Source organism: Canis lupus, chromosome 8 (genome assembly GCF_003254725.2).
Source record: "Canis lupus dingo isolate Sandy chromosome 8, ASM325472v2, whole genome shotgun sequence".
NCBI classification, from domain to species: domain Eukaryota; kingdom Metazoa; phylum Chordata; class Mammalia; order Carnivora; family Canidae; genus Canis; species Canis lupus.
The window spans coordinates 64431148-64449441 of NC_064250.1; the positions used below are offsets into that span (position 1 = coordinate 64431148).

An 18294-nucleotide genomic window follows, 5' to 3' on the forward strand; every position below is an offset into this window, starting at 1 on the left:
CTGGGTCAGCCACTCAGCTCTCTGAGGCTGGGGCCTATCTTCTTCTCTGTATTCAGGAAAGGAGGGCGCCTGTCCTCCTGGTCACCCAACCTGGGGCCCTCCGAGGCTTCCCTCTCAGCCCACCGCAGACCAGACCTCAGGAGCTCTCTATGATCTCTCCCCAGGCCACCACAGGCCCTGCCCTCCTGCATTCCAGACACTGGCTGACACCACTGGACGCCAGGCCCACTAGAGCTGGGGACACAGAGACGGTGCGTCCCATCTTTCTGCAACAAACCAGGGATGGGAGCCTCAGCAATTGCCTAAGACTCCACTTCTCCGCACTCTCGCTACCACCACCCCTCCTGTCCTGTGTGCCTTCAATGGCCTTGGGTTGCATAGTGGGGTATGTGCCCCCGCCCCCAGGGGAGACAGGAGGATCGCCTGGGCTGTGGGAGGACTTATTAGAATTTCTTAGATTTAAAAAGCCCTAAGTACCGCAGTAATAAAAGGAGGGGCAATACTTCTTTGAAGAAATATATATTTATGTTCAGGTTCTGAACATGAAAGACTCCTAACTCTGGGAAATGAACTAGGAGTGGTGGAAGGGGAGGTGGGCAGGGGGTGGGGGTGACTGGGTGGCGGGCACTGAGGGGGGCACTTGACGGGATGAGCACTGGGTGTTATTCTGTATGTTGGCAAATTGAACACCAATAAAAAATGAATTTATTAAAAAAAGAAATATATATTTAGACAATAAATGAAGAGGCATGAGAGAATTTGAATATCAACATCCTGCAACTGCTAATCATGCTCAGTTAATGCTGCTTCTACTTATTATCACGATCGAGCTCATGCATCATTTGATGCAGGCATTAAAGCTGATGTTTGGTGTTTCTCTGGGCTCCATGGGCTCCCACGCAGCAGGGACAGTGATTCTTATTTCTCTAGGCCCCCACCTCGACCCTGAGACCACTAGTGGCTAATTTATTAAGGGGAGTTAAATCAGTTCATCTAGACCTGATGCCTCACTTAGACCAACGGGCTTGTGCAGGTGGAGCTGCTGTGGTTGCTGTGACGACGATGGCGCAGGGGTGACCCCTGCAGATACAGTGAGAGGCGCAGGTGCTGCCATCGGGTGGGAGGTCCCCCCCATGGCCGACAAGGTTTCCCCGAACCCTACCGGTATCCACGGTGCTGAAAACCCTGCTGATCGTGACCCCAGCTCAGAGACGTTCCCTGGCTCAAGGACAAACATAGAGGTTTTCTGCAGTTCTAATAAACACACTGCTCTTCCCAGGAACGCCTCTACTCCGTCAACGGATGGAAGGCTGTGCTTTGGTTTCATTGAAACTTCACCAAAGGTTGTTCACATTTCAGAAAATCGCATAAAACAGGGGCATTTGTGGCTGCCACCCAGAGGGGGCGCGTCTTCCCTGTGGCTGCTTTCAGAACTCACGTGTTGAAAGACAGCATTTTATTTTATTTTATTCTATTTTTCACATTATAAACCAGCCAGTTTATTATTTTATTATTATTTTGCCGTCGGGTAACTTTTTACCAAGCAGACTGGTGTGCCTGCACCAGCATGAACGGTGCATGCTCTTCCCAGAAGCAGTTACGTGGAAAACCAAGTTACTATCAAGTTACTTTCAAGTATGAAAGACAGCATTTTAGTCTAACTTTCCTTTTCTCTTCTCAATCACAGGAAGGGCGTTACGTTAAATTTTAAGTTGTGCGGGGAACTCGCGCTACCCATGACTTTCGGGATGGCATGGGAATATTTGTTGTTAAAATAGGCCGGGTCCCCATAGGGTGGAGAACCCTGTTAGGCTAAGTGTTCTGGAGGCATGGCTACTGGAGGGCCGGCCCTACAAGCCCAGGGCACTTGTTGCAAATGCAGACCCAGCCCCGGTGTGAATGGATGGTGGAAACCTGTCCTGGGCCAGTGTGGGAGCCGCCTGCACCCTGTTCCCTTCCCAGGGCTCCAGGCCCCCCCCCCCAGGGCGGCCGCTAGAGGGCACTGCAGGGAGGCTCCCCGAGGCCGTGCTGCAACTTTGAACCTGCCCGCTGCACCCGGGAGCTGCTGGGGTGCGGGGTGCTGAGAGCAGCCTGTTCTGTTCCTTGGCCTCCTGGCACACCTGGAATTGTATCCGAACTTGTTTTGCTGACTCATGACTTGTCTACCCACTAGAATATAAGCCCCCGGGGGAGCAGGGGCTTTGGCTGTCCGGCCCTGCGCTGCCTTCATCCTCAGGACCCAGCACACTGCCGGGCATAATGATGGGCTGAATGAATGAGGGAGAGAAGAGAGGAAGGGGAAAAGACAAATAGAAAGGTTTGAAGGACTAAAGGAAGAAGAAAAAGCAGAGAGAGACCTGCTGTGTGTAGGATCTCGGGCGCCCCGCTTACCTCCAGACACCCCTGCAGGGCCTGGTAGTCGGTGGAAAGCTGGTCCATTTTGTGCTGGTGGCTGGGGTTCCCCTGGATGAGAGGCCTCATGGCCTCCATCTGTGCCCCCAGGTCCAGGCCCTCTTCCTGCAGCCCCTGCAGGAAAAGGAGCGAGTGAGGCTGTCCTGTTTGCCTCTTGTCATGGGAGCTGATCGGGTGGTGGTGGGGCAGGGGGTCCTCTGAGTGGGTGAGCTGGGGAGGATCCCTTCATGATGAGGCTCCCCCACCCCAGTGGCTGCACTACATGGCTGTCTGATGGGCCCCCTCTCAGAATTTTAAAAGGAGACATAAATACTCTAGGACACCAGCCTGGGACGTATCTCTGGGGGTCAAACTCCCATCTGAATTCTTACTTCATGACCACCTCTCACTATGAAGAACCACACCCCAGCTTTAGTTTCAAAGGCCCCAAATGCACCATTAAAAAAAAGTTTTGTAAATATAGTTTTATTGGGACACACCCTCTCAATGTATGCATGAGCTACGCTCGAGTCTTAAAAGGATACTTGTAAAAAAATAAAAATAAAAATAAAAGGATACTTGTGTCACACGCATTTAAAATCCCGCAAGTTCCTTATCAAGCCGATAAGTACTGACAAGTCAGCCTGTGTATAGTCTGCCTGTGTTTTAAAACATTAATTCTCACTTTCGAAATCCGACGATTTAACTGAAGGCCTCTGTACTCATTAGGAACCCTTGGCAAAGCAATTAAAAAAAAAAATGATACCAAATACCAACGTTAGACTTTGGAATCACAGAGTAAACATCATTTTGCTGGGCTCGAGAATCAGCAGTGCGTAGGTACTAAAGGTCCCGCAGAGGCCAGAAACCACCAGATAAATCAGCAGAGATTCGGAGGAAAGGTCAGAGCTCAGGTGAGGGGCCCGGTGGCTGCTGTGCTGCGAGTCACTGCCGCAGGAGGGGAGCTGCTTCTGGGCGCAGCGGAGCCCGGAGCAGGGCCACCCGGGCCCCACCAAGCCCTTACCTGCAACCTCAGGAGCTGGGCCTGTTTCCCAGGAAGGTCGTGCCGAAACCCGTTCTCGGCTTGGACCCTGGCTTGGAGGTCCGAGAGCTTCTTCTGGAGGGGTTGGAAAGCGTCCCCAAAGTCTCTGTGCTGAGCCAGCAAGCTCTGCGGAGACACAGAATGGGCAGCATGGAAATGAAGAAGTCCTCGCAGGCACCTGTACAACCGGCCACTCACAGTCACACTGCTCTTTCCCCAGCCTTGTCCTGGCCGGCTCATACCCACTCAGGCATCACCTCCTCCGGGAAGCCTTCCCGGAGCCCTCCTTGGAATCTCCGTGCTGTCCTCACGGGACAGTTGCTCTGCTCTCTGGTACAGGACAGACGTCTCCTAACAGACGCACCAGATCCCACCAGAGGGCAGTTTTTGTAGAGCTTTATCGGGACACGGCCACAGCCACTCATTTATAGCTGCTTCCCGGCTACAGAGGCCGGGCTGTGGAGCTGCAGCCGACACCGTCCGCCCCACGAACCCTAAGATGTTTGCTGACCGTCTGCTGTGGGGGGGGGACGGGATCCTGGACGGGAAGGAGGCTCTCAGGCCAGTGCCCGGCCCCTCTCAGGGTCCCGCCGCCAACAGCTACGTTGTCACGTTAGCAGATGCTCAGCACACGTTTGGCACGCGAAAGAGTACACTCCGCACACGTGCCGCCTCGCGCCTCGGATTCAGGCTCCTCGTCCAGAAACGTGCTCCTAAAAGTACTGGCTTTCGGGTCTAGGGTGCTTTACATTCTACAGGCGATTTTCTCTGCATTTTCTGCTTTGACTCCCCTCCCACCAACCCCTCTGGAGAAGATGGTTGTGTTTGACAGCAGTGTAGACGGGGCTTGGGGGGGCAAGAGGTGGGGGAGCTGGTGGGGGAGGCATGGGTGGGGGGCAGGGGCCAGGGAGGCAGGGCTCAGGGAGGCAGGGTCAGGGAGGCAGAGGTGGGGGAGCTGGTGGGGGAGGCAGGGGTGCAGAGGAGGGGTGGGGGGCAGGGCTCAGGGAGGCAGGGGTGGGGAGGCAGGGATGGGGAGGCAGGGGTCAATGGTCAGGGAAGCAGGGGTGGGGGGAGCTGGCTGGGGAGGCAGAGGTGGGGGGCAGGGGTCAGGGAGGCAGGGGTCAGGGAGGCAGGGGTGGGGGAGCTGGTGGGGGAGGCAGGGGTGCAGAGCAGGTGTGGGGGGCAGGGCTCAGGGAGGCAGGGGTCAGGGAGGCAGGGGTAGGGGGAGCTGGTGGGGGAGGCAGAGGTGGGGGGCAGGGGTGGGGAGGCAGGGGTGGGAGAGCTGGTGTGCAGGACAGCAGTTGGGAGTCAGGCACGTCCGTGGCACCCAGCCTAGTGGGGAGGAGCGAGGCCCGGGGCCCGAGGGCTGGCCAGGGCACCCAGTGGCGAGCCCCTCACCCCACCCCCCTGCCTGACACGTACCTGCAGCTTGCTCTTCCTCTGCAAGAGGCTGTTGTGCAGCAGGTCCCTGTCCCGCACGGAGCCGGCCACCTGCTCCAGGAGCGCCGTGGCCCTGTCGGGGCCGAAGAGGCTCCTCAGCACGTCTCTCTTCAGCTGCAGGGCGGTCAGCTGCTCCTTCAAGCGCGAGCTCTCGGCCAGGGCGGCCTAGGAGGAGCAGGGCCCCGTGAGCCTGGCTGCTGGTGCACACGCGTCCCTGCACCTGCCCGGATTGGGGGGGGGACACAGCACTGCCAGGAGGCCCTGCGTTTCGGGGCCAGCCCGATTCCTCTCTTGTCCCCCACTCCCATCTCCCCCCCGAAGCCTGGGCAAGAGCCCCACCTCCCCTCCAGCCATGGCCACCGCCCGGCAACCCTTTACTCAGTGACCCCCCACCCCCGACAGCAGTGGGACCACCTCCCGGTGCTGTTTAGGACACACTGAAAGGGCTTATGGGAGCAGGAGCAGTGGGAATCCAGGAAGGCTCCCCAGAGGAGGTGACAGCGATGGAGTCGTGTTGTGTGGGAGCTCGCCAGGTGAAGGAGGGACCTAAAGGAGACTTATGGGATGAGTGGCAGGCTCCTGCGCAGCCGGAGCTCTGCACAGCCCAGGCCCCACCTCCCCCAGGAAGCCTGCCCTGACCACATCCCCAGCCTGCACTCACTCTTCCCACCCCCAAGCCCTGGGCCAAGCCTCAGGGTCCTGCCGATTGGGGTCAGCACCTCTTGCTGCTCTGAGGACCCAGGTCCCGGGGGCCAAGGGTCTTGTCTTTAGCTGGCCAGAGTCCTTCCGTTTACACCTGTGATGTTACTGAGACGCTGAGCTAGCCACGGGGCTGGGAAGGGAGAGCAGAGACCCCCGCCAGGTAGGCAACCGCGATCCGAGGCAGAAAGTGATCATTTCCCTTAAAGTCTCCACAGAGCCCTGTGGGCGTTCGAGGCAGAGCTCAACACTCCCAGTTGGGGAAATCCGAGAAGGCTCCCTAGAGGAGGCAGCTTTGCCAACAGCTGGGACGGCAGAGAGAGTCCCCAGGGGAAGGGCAGGCATAATCACAGCTGACACTGCTGGACCGGTGTCACCTCCCCGCAAGGGCATGTGGTGTGTGATCGCCGCAGAGAGGACAAGCCTCCTTATGGAGAGGGTGACCTGTGCTCCCTTTTCAGGAAATCTGGACACGATACCACAGGGGTTAAGAGTTCGGGCTGAGAAGTTGCCATGGTGAGTGTGAATTCCATACTAGTTGGGAAGCCTTGGGTAGTTCCGAGACTCAGTTTCCCCATCCATAAAATAGGCGTAGTCACACCCAACTCACAGGGCTGTATGAGGCTGAAATGAGGTGAGGCCTAAACAGCATTTAACGTGGTCCATGACCCGCGGCCCCCTCAGCTAGGGCCACGCCACCAGCGCTTATGGGTTGAATTGTGCTCCCTGCAAAAAGATGCGAAGTCTTGGCCACCCACCCCTGCCAACTACCTCAGAATGTGACTTTTTTGGAGACAGAGTCTTCACAGAGGTAATCAAGTTGAAATGAGGTCATTAGGGTGGACCCTAATCCCTGGCGACCTGGGCGCTTATTAAAGAAGGAAATCTGGGGACGCCTGGGAGGCTCAGCGGTTGAGCATCTGCCTTCAGCTCAGGTTGTGATCCCAGGGTCCCGGGATCGAGTCCCGCATCGGGCTCCCTGCATGGAGCCTGCTTCTCCCTCTGCCTGTGTCTCTGCCTCTCTCTGTGTCTCTCATGAATAAATAAATAAAATCTTAAAAAATAAATGAAGGGGGGAATCTGGACCCAGACACACACGCGTGGGGGGAAGACAGTGTGAAGGCACAAGGGGGGAAGCTGTCCCTGTGACTGCAGAGGCCGAGGTTGGAGTGACGGGTCTACAGGCCAGTGTACACCAACAAGCACTGGCAAACACCAGGAGCTGGAAGAGGAAGGGAAGCATCCTCCCCTAGAGGCTTCAGAGACAGCACGGCCCCCCGACAGCCTGATTGTGGATTTCCAGTCTCCAGAACCAGGTTCTGTTGCTCTAAGCCACCCAGTTTGAGTCCTTTGTCACAGTCATCCCTGGAAGCGGCTATTTCAGCCATGCCCCACTTTGGGGCCCGGTGCCTCCGTTCTAGAGGAAATTTGCAGGTCCAGAGGCTACTCTGAGGCTGGGTCTAGATGCTGAGCCAAGACAAACAGGGCTGGCAGCTTGAGCCTGGCCCGTGAAATCCATCCTTCCTGGGAAAGGCTGGTGAGTGTAACGCAAGACAGGATCCTGGGCAGCAAACGGCATTTAAACACGGGCAAACCACAGTCCTGCCCACTTTTCTAACACATGAATCCGCAAAACTCCTGCCCTGGGAGTCCTGAGTCACGCTCTAGAAAGGCCCAGGTGCTGGTTAGCTTTCTGCCCCAGCGAGAAGGACAGGGCGGAAATGCAATCGGGATCCAGTGGGAAAAGCACTTGCCATGGAGTCAGAGACTTGGGTCAAAGCCAGCCCTGACATCGAGTTCCCGTGTTACCTTGAGCAATGCCTTCCCCTGAGACACGGTTTCCTTAGCCGTCAATTGATGAAAATAAGATTTTTCAGTCTGCTTCACAAACCCGTTCCCAGGACCCAATGTGACATCAGGAATAAGAGCATAAGATGAGAGTCTAGAGCCCACCATTCTGGCCTCAGCTCTGCCTCTCAAGTGGCCTGAATTTGAACAAACACCCTAACTTCTCTCTGGCTCTGGTCCCTTTTCAGCAAAACGAGGAGGAAAATGATGGAAATGGAGACCAAAATCTGTGTACACAGGTATTCAACGCATACAAATTATGACAAAAAAAAAAAAAAAGCTGGAAACAACCTAACTATTGCAAGAATGGAAAACAATATTATGCATCCACTTACACCGATGACTTTTTGGAAACATTTTACCCTTTTTCCTTAAAATTTGTTTAGTTGAAGTGTAATAGACATATAACACTACGTTAGTTTAAGATGCACAACATAATGATTCAATACTTGTATGCACCGCGATGTGATCACCACCATAAATCTAGTACCACCTGTCACCATACAAAGTTAGACTTTTTTTCTTATGACAATGAGAACTTTTAAGATTTACTTTTCTGGCAACTTTCAATACGTACTATGATATTGACTGTAGTCACCATGCTGGACCTGACATCCCCAGGACTTATTTATTCTAGAACTGAAGTCTGTATCCCTGCAACCCCTATACCCATTTTACCCATCCCGACACCCCATCCCATTGGCCACCTCCATTCTGTTCTCTGTTATCTATGAGATTATTTTTTTAGATTCCACATAAAGGCAGGACTGTGTAGGCAGGATCTCTTTCTCCATTTGACATTATCTCATTTGATATAATGCCCTCAAGGTCCCCCCATGTTACTGTAAGTGGCAAGATTCCATTCTTTTGTTTGTTTTTCTTTTTTTTTGTGGCTGAGTAGCATTCCATTATATACATATGATGTGTTACATATATATATATATATACACACACATATATATATGTATATATATATAATATCCTCTTTTATCCATTCATCCATCAGTGGACACCTGGGTTGTTTCCAGGCCTTGGCTATTGTAAATATTGATGCAATGAACGTGGAGGTGCCGATAGCTTTTCAAATGAATATTCTTGTTTTCGTTGGATAAATACCCGGAAGTGGACTTGCTGAATCATACAGTAGCTCTATTTTTAATTTTTTTGAAGAACTTTCATACTGGCTTTCCACAGTGGCCACACCAGTTTATATCCCCACCAACAGTGCACCAGGGTTCCCTTTTCTCCACATCCTCACCGATGCTTGCTATTTCTTGTCATTTGATGCTAGCCATTCTGACAGTTGTGACAGGTGCGAGGTCATATCTCATTGTGGTTTCCATTTGCACTTCCCAGGTGATGAGCGACATTGAGCATCTTTTCACGTGCCAGTTGGCCATCTGGATGTTTTCTTTGGAAAAACTTCTATCCAGATCCTCTGCCCAAAGTTTCTGCTGAAAAATCTGCCTAGAGCCTCACGGAGGTTCCCTTGTATGTAACACATTATCTTTCTCTTGTTATTTTTAAGATTCTTTATTTTTAACTTTTGACATTTGAATGATAATGTGTCTTGGTATGGGCCACCTGGGGTTCATCTTATTTGGACTCTCTGTACTTCCCAGACCTGGATGCAGGTTTCCTCCCCCAGGTTAGGGAAGTGTTCAGTCTTTATTTTTCAGGTACGTTTTCTGCCACCCTTTCTCTCTCTTCTCCTGGGACATCTATCGTGCAAACGTTATTCTGTTTGAGGTTGTCTCCTAGGTGCCTTAAGCTATTTTCATTTTTAAAATTAATTCTTTTTGAGGGGCACCTCTGTGGCTCAGTGGTTGAGCAGTCTGCCTTCAGCTCGGGTCATGATCATGGGGTCCCGGGATGGACGTCCCTCATCGGGTTCCCCGTGGGGAGCCTGCTTCTCCCTCTGCCCATGTCTCTGCCTTTCTCTGTGTCTCTCATGAATAAATGAATAAAATAGTTTAAAATTTTTTAAATAAATTTATTTTTTTTCTTTTTGACACTCAAGTATGTTCCACTGCCCAGTCTTCCAGATCAGTGATCCCTTCTTCTGCTGCATCTAGTCCACTTTTGAACCCTCTCATGTATTTTTCATTTCAGTCCTTGTATTCTCCAGTTCTGTGACTTCTGTTTGGTACTTTCTTGTATTTTATATTTTTGGTTGAAGTTCTTGCTGTGTTCACTCCTTCATCTCCCAAGATCAGTGAGCATCTTTAGGACCATGACTTGGGACTCTTTATCGGGTATATGGCTTATTTCCATTTCATTTCTGAGGTTTTATCTTGCTCTTTCATTTGGAACATATTCTTCTGCTTCCTCATTTTGCTTGGATCCCTGCATATGTTTCTATGTTTTAGGCAAAGCAGTCATCTCTCTCAGTCTTGAAAGAGTGGCCTTGTGTGGAACATAAAGCTTATTGTTCAACCCTGCCCTTGCTCTTGATTGTCTCTGGAACCTTTGTGATGGTCTAAGCAGCCTGTTTTGTTCTGTTTTTGTTTGTGTGTTTGTTTGTTTGTTTGTTTGTTTTTAAGTAAGCTTTGTGTTCAATGTGGGGCTCAAACTCATGATCCTGAGCTCAAGTGTGGCACGCTCTGCTGAATGAGTCAGCCAGGCACCACCAGCCTGATTTATTTGTAATAGCTCCAGTTGTTAAGGGAGTACAAAGACCTCCCAGCATGCCAGAAGAAGGGATCAATTGGCTCCCAGTTTCAGGCTGATTAGAAGCTAGACCCTCAGGCAACAACTTTTATGCAAATATATATAGTTCTGCAGAATCACAATTGTAAACCCTGCTGGTCTCCAGGCCAGGTGATTTGGAGGCATTCTCTGCACAACAGGTGCAAACATTGGGGCCCCAGAGGAGTGTCTAAGGTCATCTCTGGGAGATGTCAGCAAGCCATAGCAAGGCCAAGGGATAGTGCAAAGATGTTGTATCTCACCGTATGTTCTCTGACTGCACCTCTACAGGCCCCTCAGTAGGTGGCAAAAACTGAAGTCTGCTCCTGAGGCTGAAGCTCCAGGACAAGCAAAGAGGATTTTTTTTCACTGAAAGACTAAAGGTATGTCTCAATCTGCTGTCTGGGCAGGGCCCCAGGATCTGCCTCCCAAAATCTGCCTCTCTGATTGTTAGAGTCCTGGACCCTAGACCCAGGAATGTAGTAAGCCCTCACCCCTACCCCCAGTCACCCCAACTAGGAGATCAAGGGGCTTCCCTTGTGTGAACAGCAAGCACTCACCAGCTTTACAAGGCGGCAGGAAAGCACAGGGCTGGGGTGTATGCACTGGTGCTAGCGAGGCAGAAGGAGAGTGCAAATGGCACCTGCCCCTAAGATTAGCAAATGAATCTCCTTCATATATAGTTTGGGGGCTTTTCGAACTGCTGCTATCACCCTGGTCCCTGGAGCAAGTGTGTTTGTGCGCAAGACTTTAGGAAAAGCATCTCAGTGCCCTACAGCCCTTTGGGTTTCCTGGACACAAGCCCCATTGGTTTTCCAAATGAGATGTTTTGGGGATTTACCTTCCCCCACGTATGCCTCAGGGGCTGGGGTGCTTGATGTGGGGCACAAACCCCTTGTTCCTCCAGTAGAAGCTACAGATTGGAGATCCTTCCTGACTGTGGGTTGCTGCACTAGGAGTTGAGGTTTTTGGCCAGATGCTGTCTCTGCCTCTCCTACTCATGTCAGTGATGCCCTTTGACCATCAGATATGAAGGAGCTGCACAGTGAGTTTTCAGGGCATTTTCAAACGGAGGTTATTCCATATGTAGCTGTAGATTCAGCATGTCCACGGGAGGAGGGGAAGTTCAGGATCTTTCTATGCTGTCATCCTGGACCATCTCTCTGAACCATTTTAAATGACGCCAAGAAAAAGCTCAGATGCACCAACTAAAAGTATTCTGATGCTCAACAGTATAGCATGATCCCAAATATGCAAAAGTTGTTAATTAATGAATGAAGGCTTCTGTCTATTGGTGACCATATTGCACAGAAATGACTAGATGGATTTTCATCAGACATAAAGGGTATATATTTTGGATTGTCTGACCTAACAGTGATTTTTGTGACACACAGAAAAGTCACTTTTGGGAGCCCTGAGGAGTCCCTCAGAAGGATGGACAGTCATCTTTCAGAACATGGAAGAAAGAAGCCTCCAGGACCCTCAGAAAGAAAAGCTACGCCCCACAGTTGAAGAACTGGATAGAGAAAACCAATTCTTATGCCAGCATGAGCCCCAAGTGGAAAATCATGAGAACAGATGCTCCAAAATGCAGGCACCACTCTGTGGCTCAGTAGCGTGTTTAAGGGTGAGGACCCCCAAGAAATACCAAGTCGGGTAGAAAATATGATGTGTCCCCTGACATGTTAACAGTGGTCCTACAGGCTTGTGACATGATGGACGCATTTTGTTTCCTTCTCCACAAATCTTTACATCTCCAAGCAGGCATGACCTTTATAACCAGAGTGAAAATTAATACAGAACAAGGCTTATATCTCATACTCTTTTGTGCCTCCTCCCATTCAGGGTGTCTTAGAATCCCTGGACCTGAAAGTATTTTCTGGGCTTCAGAGCTGCAAATACCATAAGGCAGTGTTGATGGGCTAATCAGAGCTGCCACGCTGATGGACATTTGTGGTAGACACCACTGTCCATTCACCCAACACGCATTCCTCCTTCCTGGTCACCAAACCCAGCACTGTGTTTAGATGGCCTCCCAGTCAGTGGTGTTGAAATACATTTCTAGGCTCAAGGTGGGGCTCTTTCACCCTGGATGCCAAGGCAGCAAAGTGAAACTCCCAGATAAGTTTGAGTTCCCGTAAATGCTCTGCTTGACCAGAAACACAGTATATCTAGTCTGCGATCCCCAAATGTCAAGCCAGCTCTGGACCTTCTCACCCCAAACAAGGCTGACTGACCAACAGCCAATCAGATATTTTCTATCTTTTCTTGTTCTTTATTCTTTATCTTATTAAACCTTCCTGCCTTCTGCCCCATTTTGCAGTTCTCCAAAAGGAGACTTTCCACTCGTGAAGTGTTAAATAACGTTTGTTTGTATCGTCTAAATTGTCTTCTTTGGGACGCCTGGGTGGCTCAGTGGTTGAGCCTCTGCCTTTGGCTCAGGGTGTGATCCCAGGTCCTGGGATCGAGTTCCACACTGAGCTCCCTGCAGGGAGCCTGCTTCTCCCTCTGCCTGTGTCTCTGCCTCTCTCTCTGTGTCTCTCATGAATAAGTAAATAAAATCTTTAAAAAATAAAAAAAAAAATACATTGTCTTCTTTGAACACATTTTAAGGGGATGCCTGGGTGGCTCAGTGTTTGAGCATCTGCCTTCGGCCCAGGGTGTGATCCTGGAGTCCTGGGATGGAGTCCCACATGGGGCTCCCTGCATAGAGCCTGCTTCTCCCTCTGCCTGTGTCTCTGCCTCTCTCTGTGTCTCTCATGAATAAATAAATAAAATCTTTTTTAAAAAATAAAAAATAAACACATGTTAATATAGGGTTATGCCTGAAATTGGTAAAACCAGTCCTGGCAGTCCCATCATCCTCAGCCAGTGATTGGTCCAGGGACAGTCATGTGCCCAGCTGAGCAGAAAAAATGCAAGGAGAGTCCACTGGGGCTTCTGGGAAAGAGGGTCTGCCTCCCTGTTGAAAATGATGAATAGAGAAACCCTTTTGCCCCCTTGCTACTCCTTCTGGAACAAGATGTTCCTCAGGTGAAGATGCAAGCTTGCTGTGTGGCAAGCCATCTTAGGGCCATGAAGGGAGATATAGCTTAGGGCTTGGAAAAGTCTGGGTTCTAGAAGATACTGTTGAGGTATCAAGCCATCCCTGGAACCACCTAAAAGCCTCTGGGTTTTAAGCTACCATTGGTCAGAATTTCTGTCACTTGTCACCTGCATCCTAATTGATACACACACAGGAAAGGGAATGGCCTCACATGCTCTCCCTCAGGTCTGCTGGTGCTTCCACCAGAGGACCAACTGCAGGAGAATCTTGAAGGGAAGGGGTGTGGGAGGGTCAGTACACAGTCCTGGGGTCACATCAGGTACCAGACTTTGCCTTCTTCCCAAGAATTGAGGATGACCTTTGTCACTGATAACATTTACTGGGCAGACTTGGGACTTTCCAGGTAGGGTGCAATGAGCTCTACCCACGTACCCGGAGGCCCTTCCCTAGAAGGGACTTTCCCTAGAAGCCTGGCTACCATGTCATGCCTGGCTGGTGGCCTCCCTCCTCCCCCCTGCACACTGGTCAGCCCTCCTGGCAGGACCACGGTTACCTCGATCTGGGGCAGGAAGGTGTGGATGGAGGGCAGGTCTGGCAGGCTGGCGGTGACATCCAGGAGCCTCTGGGCCAGGGTCCTCCATATCTGCAGGTCCTGCAGAGGCCGCTGGAAGCGCTGCCACAGCTCCACCCCCGTGGCATTGCGCAGCCTGGTGCTCTTCCCCTTCATGCTGCGAGGGCCATGGAGGGGAGAAACCGAGACAGGAAAGCGTGGCATCAGTCCAGAACAGAGGTCTCTCCCGGGACCCCGGGGGGCATCCCAGCCTACACTGTTCCCACGGTGGACTCTCCCCCATCCACGGGCTGCTGGGAGTGGCTATGGGGCCTCAGAGGTCTACACCTCTGGAGAAAAGTACACTGGAAGCAGCCCAGCCTCACGACCAGAGAGCCTCGAACCTTGGAGAAGGAATCATGCAGCCCCTAGCCTGGTACTGCCTACCCCCAGGCACCTCGCAGAAGCTAACGCTAAATCCCTTCCTGAGTAAGAGACCATCATCCTAGGCCCAAATCATTTCTAGAAATAATCTTCCAAATACAATAGCCAGTCAGAGCGAGCGAGCACATAAAAGCTCAATAGGAGAAGCTAGAGGGAAGGGGGGAGCCCCTCGGCTCCCCGTGCACAGAAGGTCACGGCCCTGCTACCACCTTAGCACCCCTGCAGGGGATCCAGGTCTCTGCTCTCAGGTACAGATGCACAGCAAGGGGGAGGGGGGCTCTGAGTTCATCCTAAAGGAACCTTTGCATCAAGCAGAGGGATGAGAGGTGCTCTGGATATGGGGACATTTGTGCTGTGTTCCCAGCACCTCTGAGGCTCACGTAGCACAAATTGCTCCAGACTGCAAAGATACAGTGTTCAGCTCCAGGGAGGGCAGACATTTGATCTACTGACATTTGCAGGGCTAGGAACTGGAGCCCCTGTTCTGCTGAGCTCATGGGCGGAGGGGGACACAGAGGTTGCTCTGAAGACAGGCTCAGACGCTGTGTGGGCACCATCTGCAGGGAGGGGGATGGTGTCTGTCTGTTGAAAAGCCCTCCCTTTGGGCCACTGCTTGGTGGACGCCTCCCCCGTGCTAGGCCACATAGAGACTGGGTGGAAATGGGTGAATGAACCACTCAGCACGGAACAAGCCAAGTCTAGTCCTCTTTCTGGAAGCAGAAAGTCAGTGGCTGAGGAGTGCAAGAGTGACCAGGTTGCAAGAGAAAGCCAGCACACCTGGTGGTGGCACCCTCGATGAGGTCAGAAGACCCCTCGAGCGTGAGGTCCGAGGCACGCCCAGGGGCTCCCCTCCCTCAGCCGGCCCGGGTACCTCTGGAACTCCTGGAGGGCAGCGACCACGCTGTCGGAGAGCGGCTGCAGGTCATGGGGGAAGGCGACGAGCTCCTTCAGCTGCGCCTGCAGCCGGGCCACCCGGGGCTCTTCGGCGGCCAGGGCCGTCCGCGTCGCCTGTGGCACACAGACCAAACCAGAGGGGTGCGGGAGGTTCAGGGACGGGGCAATGAGCACAGCAGGTGGGGGTGCACGAGCCTGGGAGAAGACTCAGCCAGGGCAGGGGCCGGGGTCCCCGGAAGCTCAGCCCCTGCTCTCCTGCTCTGTGCCCCGAACTTGGCATTTGCTGCCACCAAGCTGATTTTTTATGTATCACCACTGACCTCAGCGTTAAGAGTCATGAGTCCTCATGACACCTCACTGAATGCTCTGGGGTCCCATTCATTAAAGTTGCACAGAGACCCCAAGAAGTAACTCTCCGTGTCCCCACTGCATACCCAAGGAAGCTCCGGCTAGGAGTTATCTGACGGTTGCGGAGCAAGTGAACAGTGGACCTGACGTGGGAGCTGGGCCTTCTGGCTCTAACACTGCAGCACTAAAGGGAAACGACAGTCTAAAGAGGCCCCGTGAAGCCGGTTAGCGTCCTGCAGGACGAGGGCATTTAGTTCCCCTGAGCCCTCTGGAACTGCTCCACTCACTGGGCTGCACGTCCTGGCACCAGACAGGGCCCTCTCCTGCTATGCTGGGAAGTGTGTGTGGGGGGGGGTTGACTTTGACCTTGACTCTCTCTGGCCCATGTTCGGTAGAAGAGATGGGGTAACGGAAAGTGCTGGGCTCTGGAAACCTTCTCGACCCCTTCACCGCTGAGCAACCTTGGGCTCTTCCCTCATTGGCAAAGGGGGGCCACCCCCATACCCAGGTACTGGGCACAGAGCAGGAGCCCAGCTGTGCCCCTCCCCAGGCGCCCCACATGCAACCTCATGCCTTGGGCCAGATCCTCCATCCACGGGGACCAGAGGCAGCTCCAGCCAGGCTCAGTCTTGGGTGAACCACAAATGAACTGGGACCAGGGTGGGGCTCAAGGGAGCAGGCTCAGATAGAGGGACTGTAGGCAGCAGCTGGGGGAAGGAGGGAACACTGTATAGGCAGCAGGACGTGGAATCTTCCCCGGGCAGCCTTATTCATCCTCAAAAACTACTCTTGTCCATACTTAATCGTTAAGCACACGCAACGAAATCTGCACAAGTTTTTGTAGAAGATGAAGAAGACACAATTGGGGTGTAGGAATCGGCAGTTTCCACACCATTCAGGAAGAAGCCCCAGGGAGGCTGGCCAGCCTGCAGGCAGGAGAGACTTGGCCGGCGCAGGGCAGGGGTCTGCAGCGAGGAGCAGCCTCGTGGGCTGCCTCGGGAGAAAGGCCTGTCCAGCCCACAGGACGGTCAAGAGTCACTATGGGGCCAGACAGGTCACAGAAACGTCAGGGGAGCAGGGAGGGACCAGCATGGGAGGCTGCTGCCCGAGTGCCGGCCTGGCTAAGAGCTGCCCCTCTCTGGACACAGCTGCCTTCACCCCGAAATAAGAGGGGGTGCTCCTGGCCCTGCTGTGCACTCCATACCCATGACGTGGGCATCTTTAGTTTCTGGATTGCTGGGATGCCCGGGAGGGGGACCGTGGGCAGCGGCTGTGGCCGACTCTGGGTTAGCCACAAATCCACTCTGATCTCAACCCTCGCCACTAGAAGTCTCCCTGACGTGGATGAATGGTGCTGCCCTGCTCCACGTGGGGACCCCACCCCTCACTCCCGGCCCCCGTTCTCGGTGAGGGAGGGTTTGGGATGAGAAGGTCACAGCCAGACTGAGCTCCAGCGCCCTTGTTCCTGGTCCTCGCCTCTCACCGCGCTAGTTTTCTAAAACTGGGAGCCTGAGCTGGCGCAGAAGCACGTGCTCTTGAGTCAGGCTGCCTCGGTTCGAGTTCAAGTCCCTGTCTCCACCTGGAGGGTGCATAACCGCAGGCGGGTCTCAAACTCTTGAGTGCCTCAGTTTCCCCATCTGTAAAAGGCGGTGCCCCCCGACCCCCTGCTGCCCCTGGCATAGGTTTGTACAGCTCTCAGCACGTTCCCGTGTCAGTTTTGAAGATGAACACGTTGCTCTTTCAGCTGGGGTCCTCGCACAACCTGCTTCTGTGGGGCCGGCCTGTTTCTTCAAAGAGGAAACAGTCCAAATCTCCTTCTCGGTGCAAGCGAGGATTAGTGCACTCCACCCTTCCGTTGCTCTGCAGGGCCAAAGCCGGTCGGGCTGCCTCGCAGCCACACACCTGGCCTCGTCCCAGGCCTCGTCCCACTCCGAGGCCGGGTGGGAGCAGGTGAGGCGTGCCTGTTCTTACTATAGGACACGTAATCGGTGCAAACAGCCCCAGTGTGAATGCTGCTTTCAGAACAAAAGTCTATAGTGATAAATTCCAGACTTCCCTTTCATTGACTTCATTTAGTCGTGACTTGCTGGTCATTGAGGCCACACTGGAATCGGGTGGGGCAGAGAGTTCTTAGGAATCTGGTCGGCCTCCTGCCTCAGGAGAGGCTTCCTGAAACGCAGCTGGCCACAGGCAGGTGGCTGGTGTGATGGGGCACTGGCGGGGCTTCCAAGGCTGGGCCCTGTCCCCCGCCCCGAGTTTATATTCTTTGACCTTTATCCCATATCTTGTGGGAAAAGCCAATACTCTGGGAGCCCCAACCTTGGCAGGTGCCATGCTGAGCATATCTGAAGCTCCCACGTGTTCATTCCTGCTCTACATACAACTGAGGTTTAAAGCCCTTCTCCCAAGCGAGGAGAGAAAGCAGGACCTGCACCCAGGCAGCCTGACCGGAAAGCCCCCGCCCTTGACCCCTGCACTCCCCACCTCCACCTGTGCCGAGGCGGACAGTCCTAAAGAGGTAGCAGGTCCCTGTGCGCAAAGTTGGTCGCTGCAGTGGAATCTGGTCTACTAGGAGGCTCAGGGAGCCCTAAGGATTATGCGCCTTGTTTCAACCCACACGAAAATATTTTTGCATCTGGGCAAGCATAAGAAGGAAGACAAAAAATAGAACAACAATGCAGAGTGGAGGTGGGATCTGGGCAGCGTTTCTTTTAGACATTTCCCCGAATGGTACGGACACAGAGCTACCCCGCTGAGTTAATGAGTAAAGATAGGAGTGCGGGAGGGTGTCAGTCCTTATTTAAAAATCTCTCTGTCCAGAGGTCAGACCTCCTGAGCATGCACGTGGGTGGGAGGAAGGCGAATATGCTCCGACCACACATGGTGTCCGGGTGGGAACCCACC

At 53.1% G+C, this 18294-nt stretch overlaps 1 protein-coding gene across 6 annotated transcripts in view; it reads right to left on the minus strand.

The window, feature by feature from the left end:
- The window catches only part of SYNE3 (spectrin repeat containing nuclear envelope family member 3), a 107107-nt gene that overhangs the window by 31664 nt on the left and 57149 nt on the right, over positions 1–18294 (minus strand). For all 6 annotated transcript variants that reach the window (XM_035719878.2, XM_049113446.1, XM_035719875.2 and 3 more), the window contains exons 7-11: positions 15020–15156; positions 13708–13882; positions 4856–5038; positions 3416–3559; positions 2392–2526 (exon numbers count right to left, since the gene is read on the minus strand). In XM_035719878.2, coding sequence (XP_035575771.2) covers positions 2392–2526; positions 3416–3559; positions 4856–5038; positions 13708–13882; positions 15020–15156 — 774 coding nt within the window. The remainder of the gene's footprint in view (positions 1–2391; positions 2527–3415; positions 3560–4855; positions 5039–13707; positions 13883–15019; positions 15157–18294) is intronic.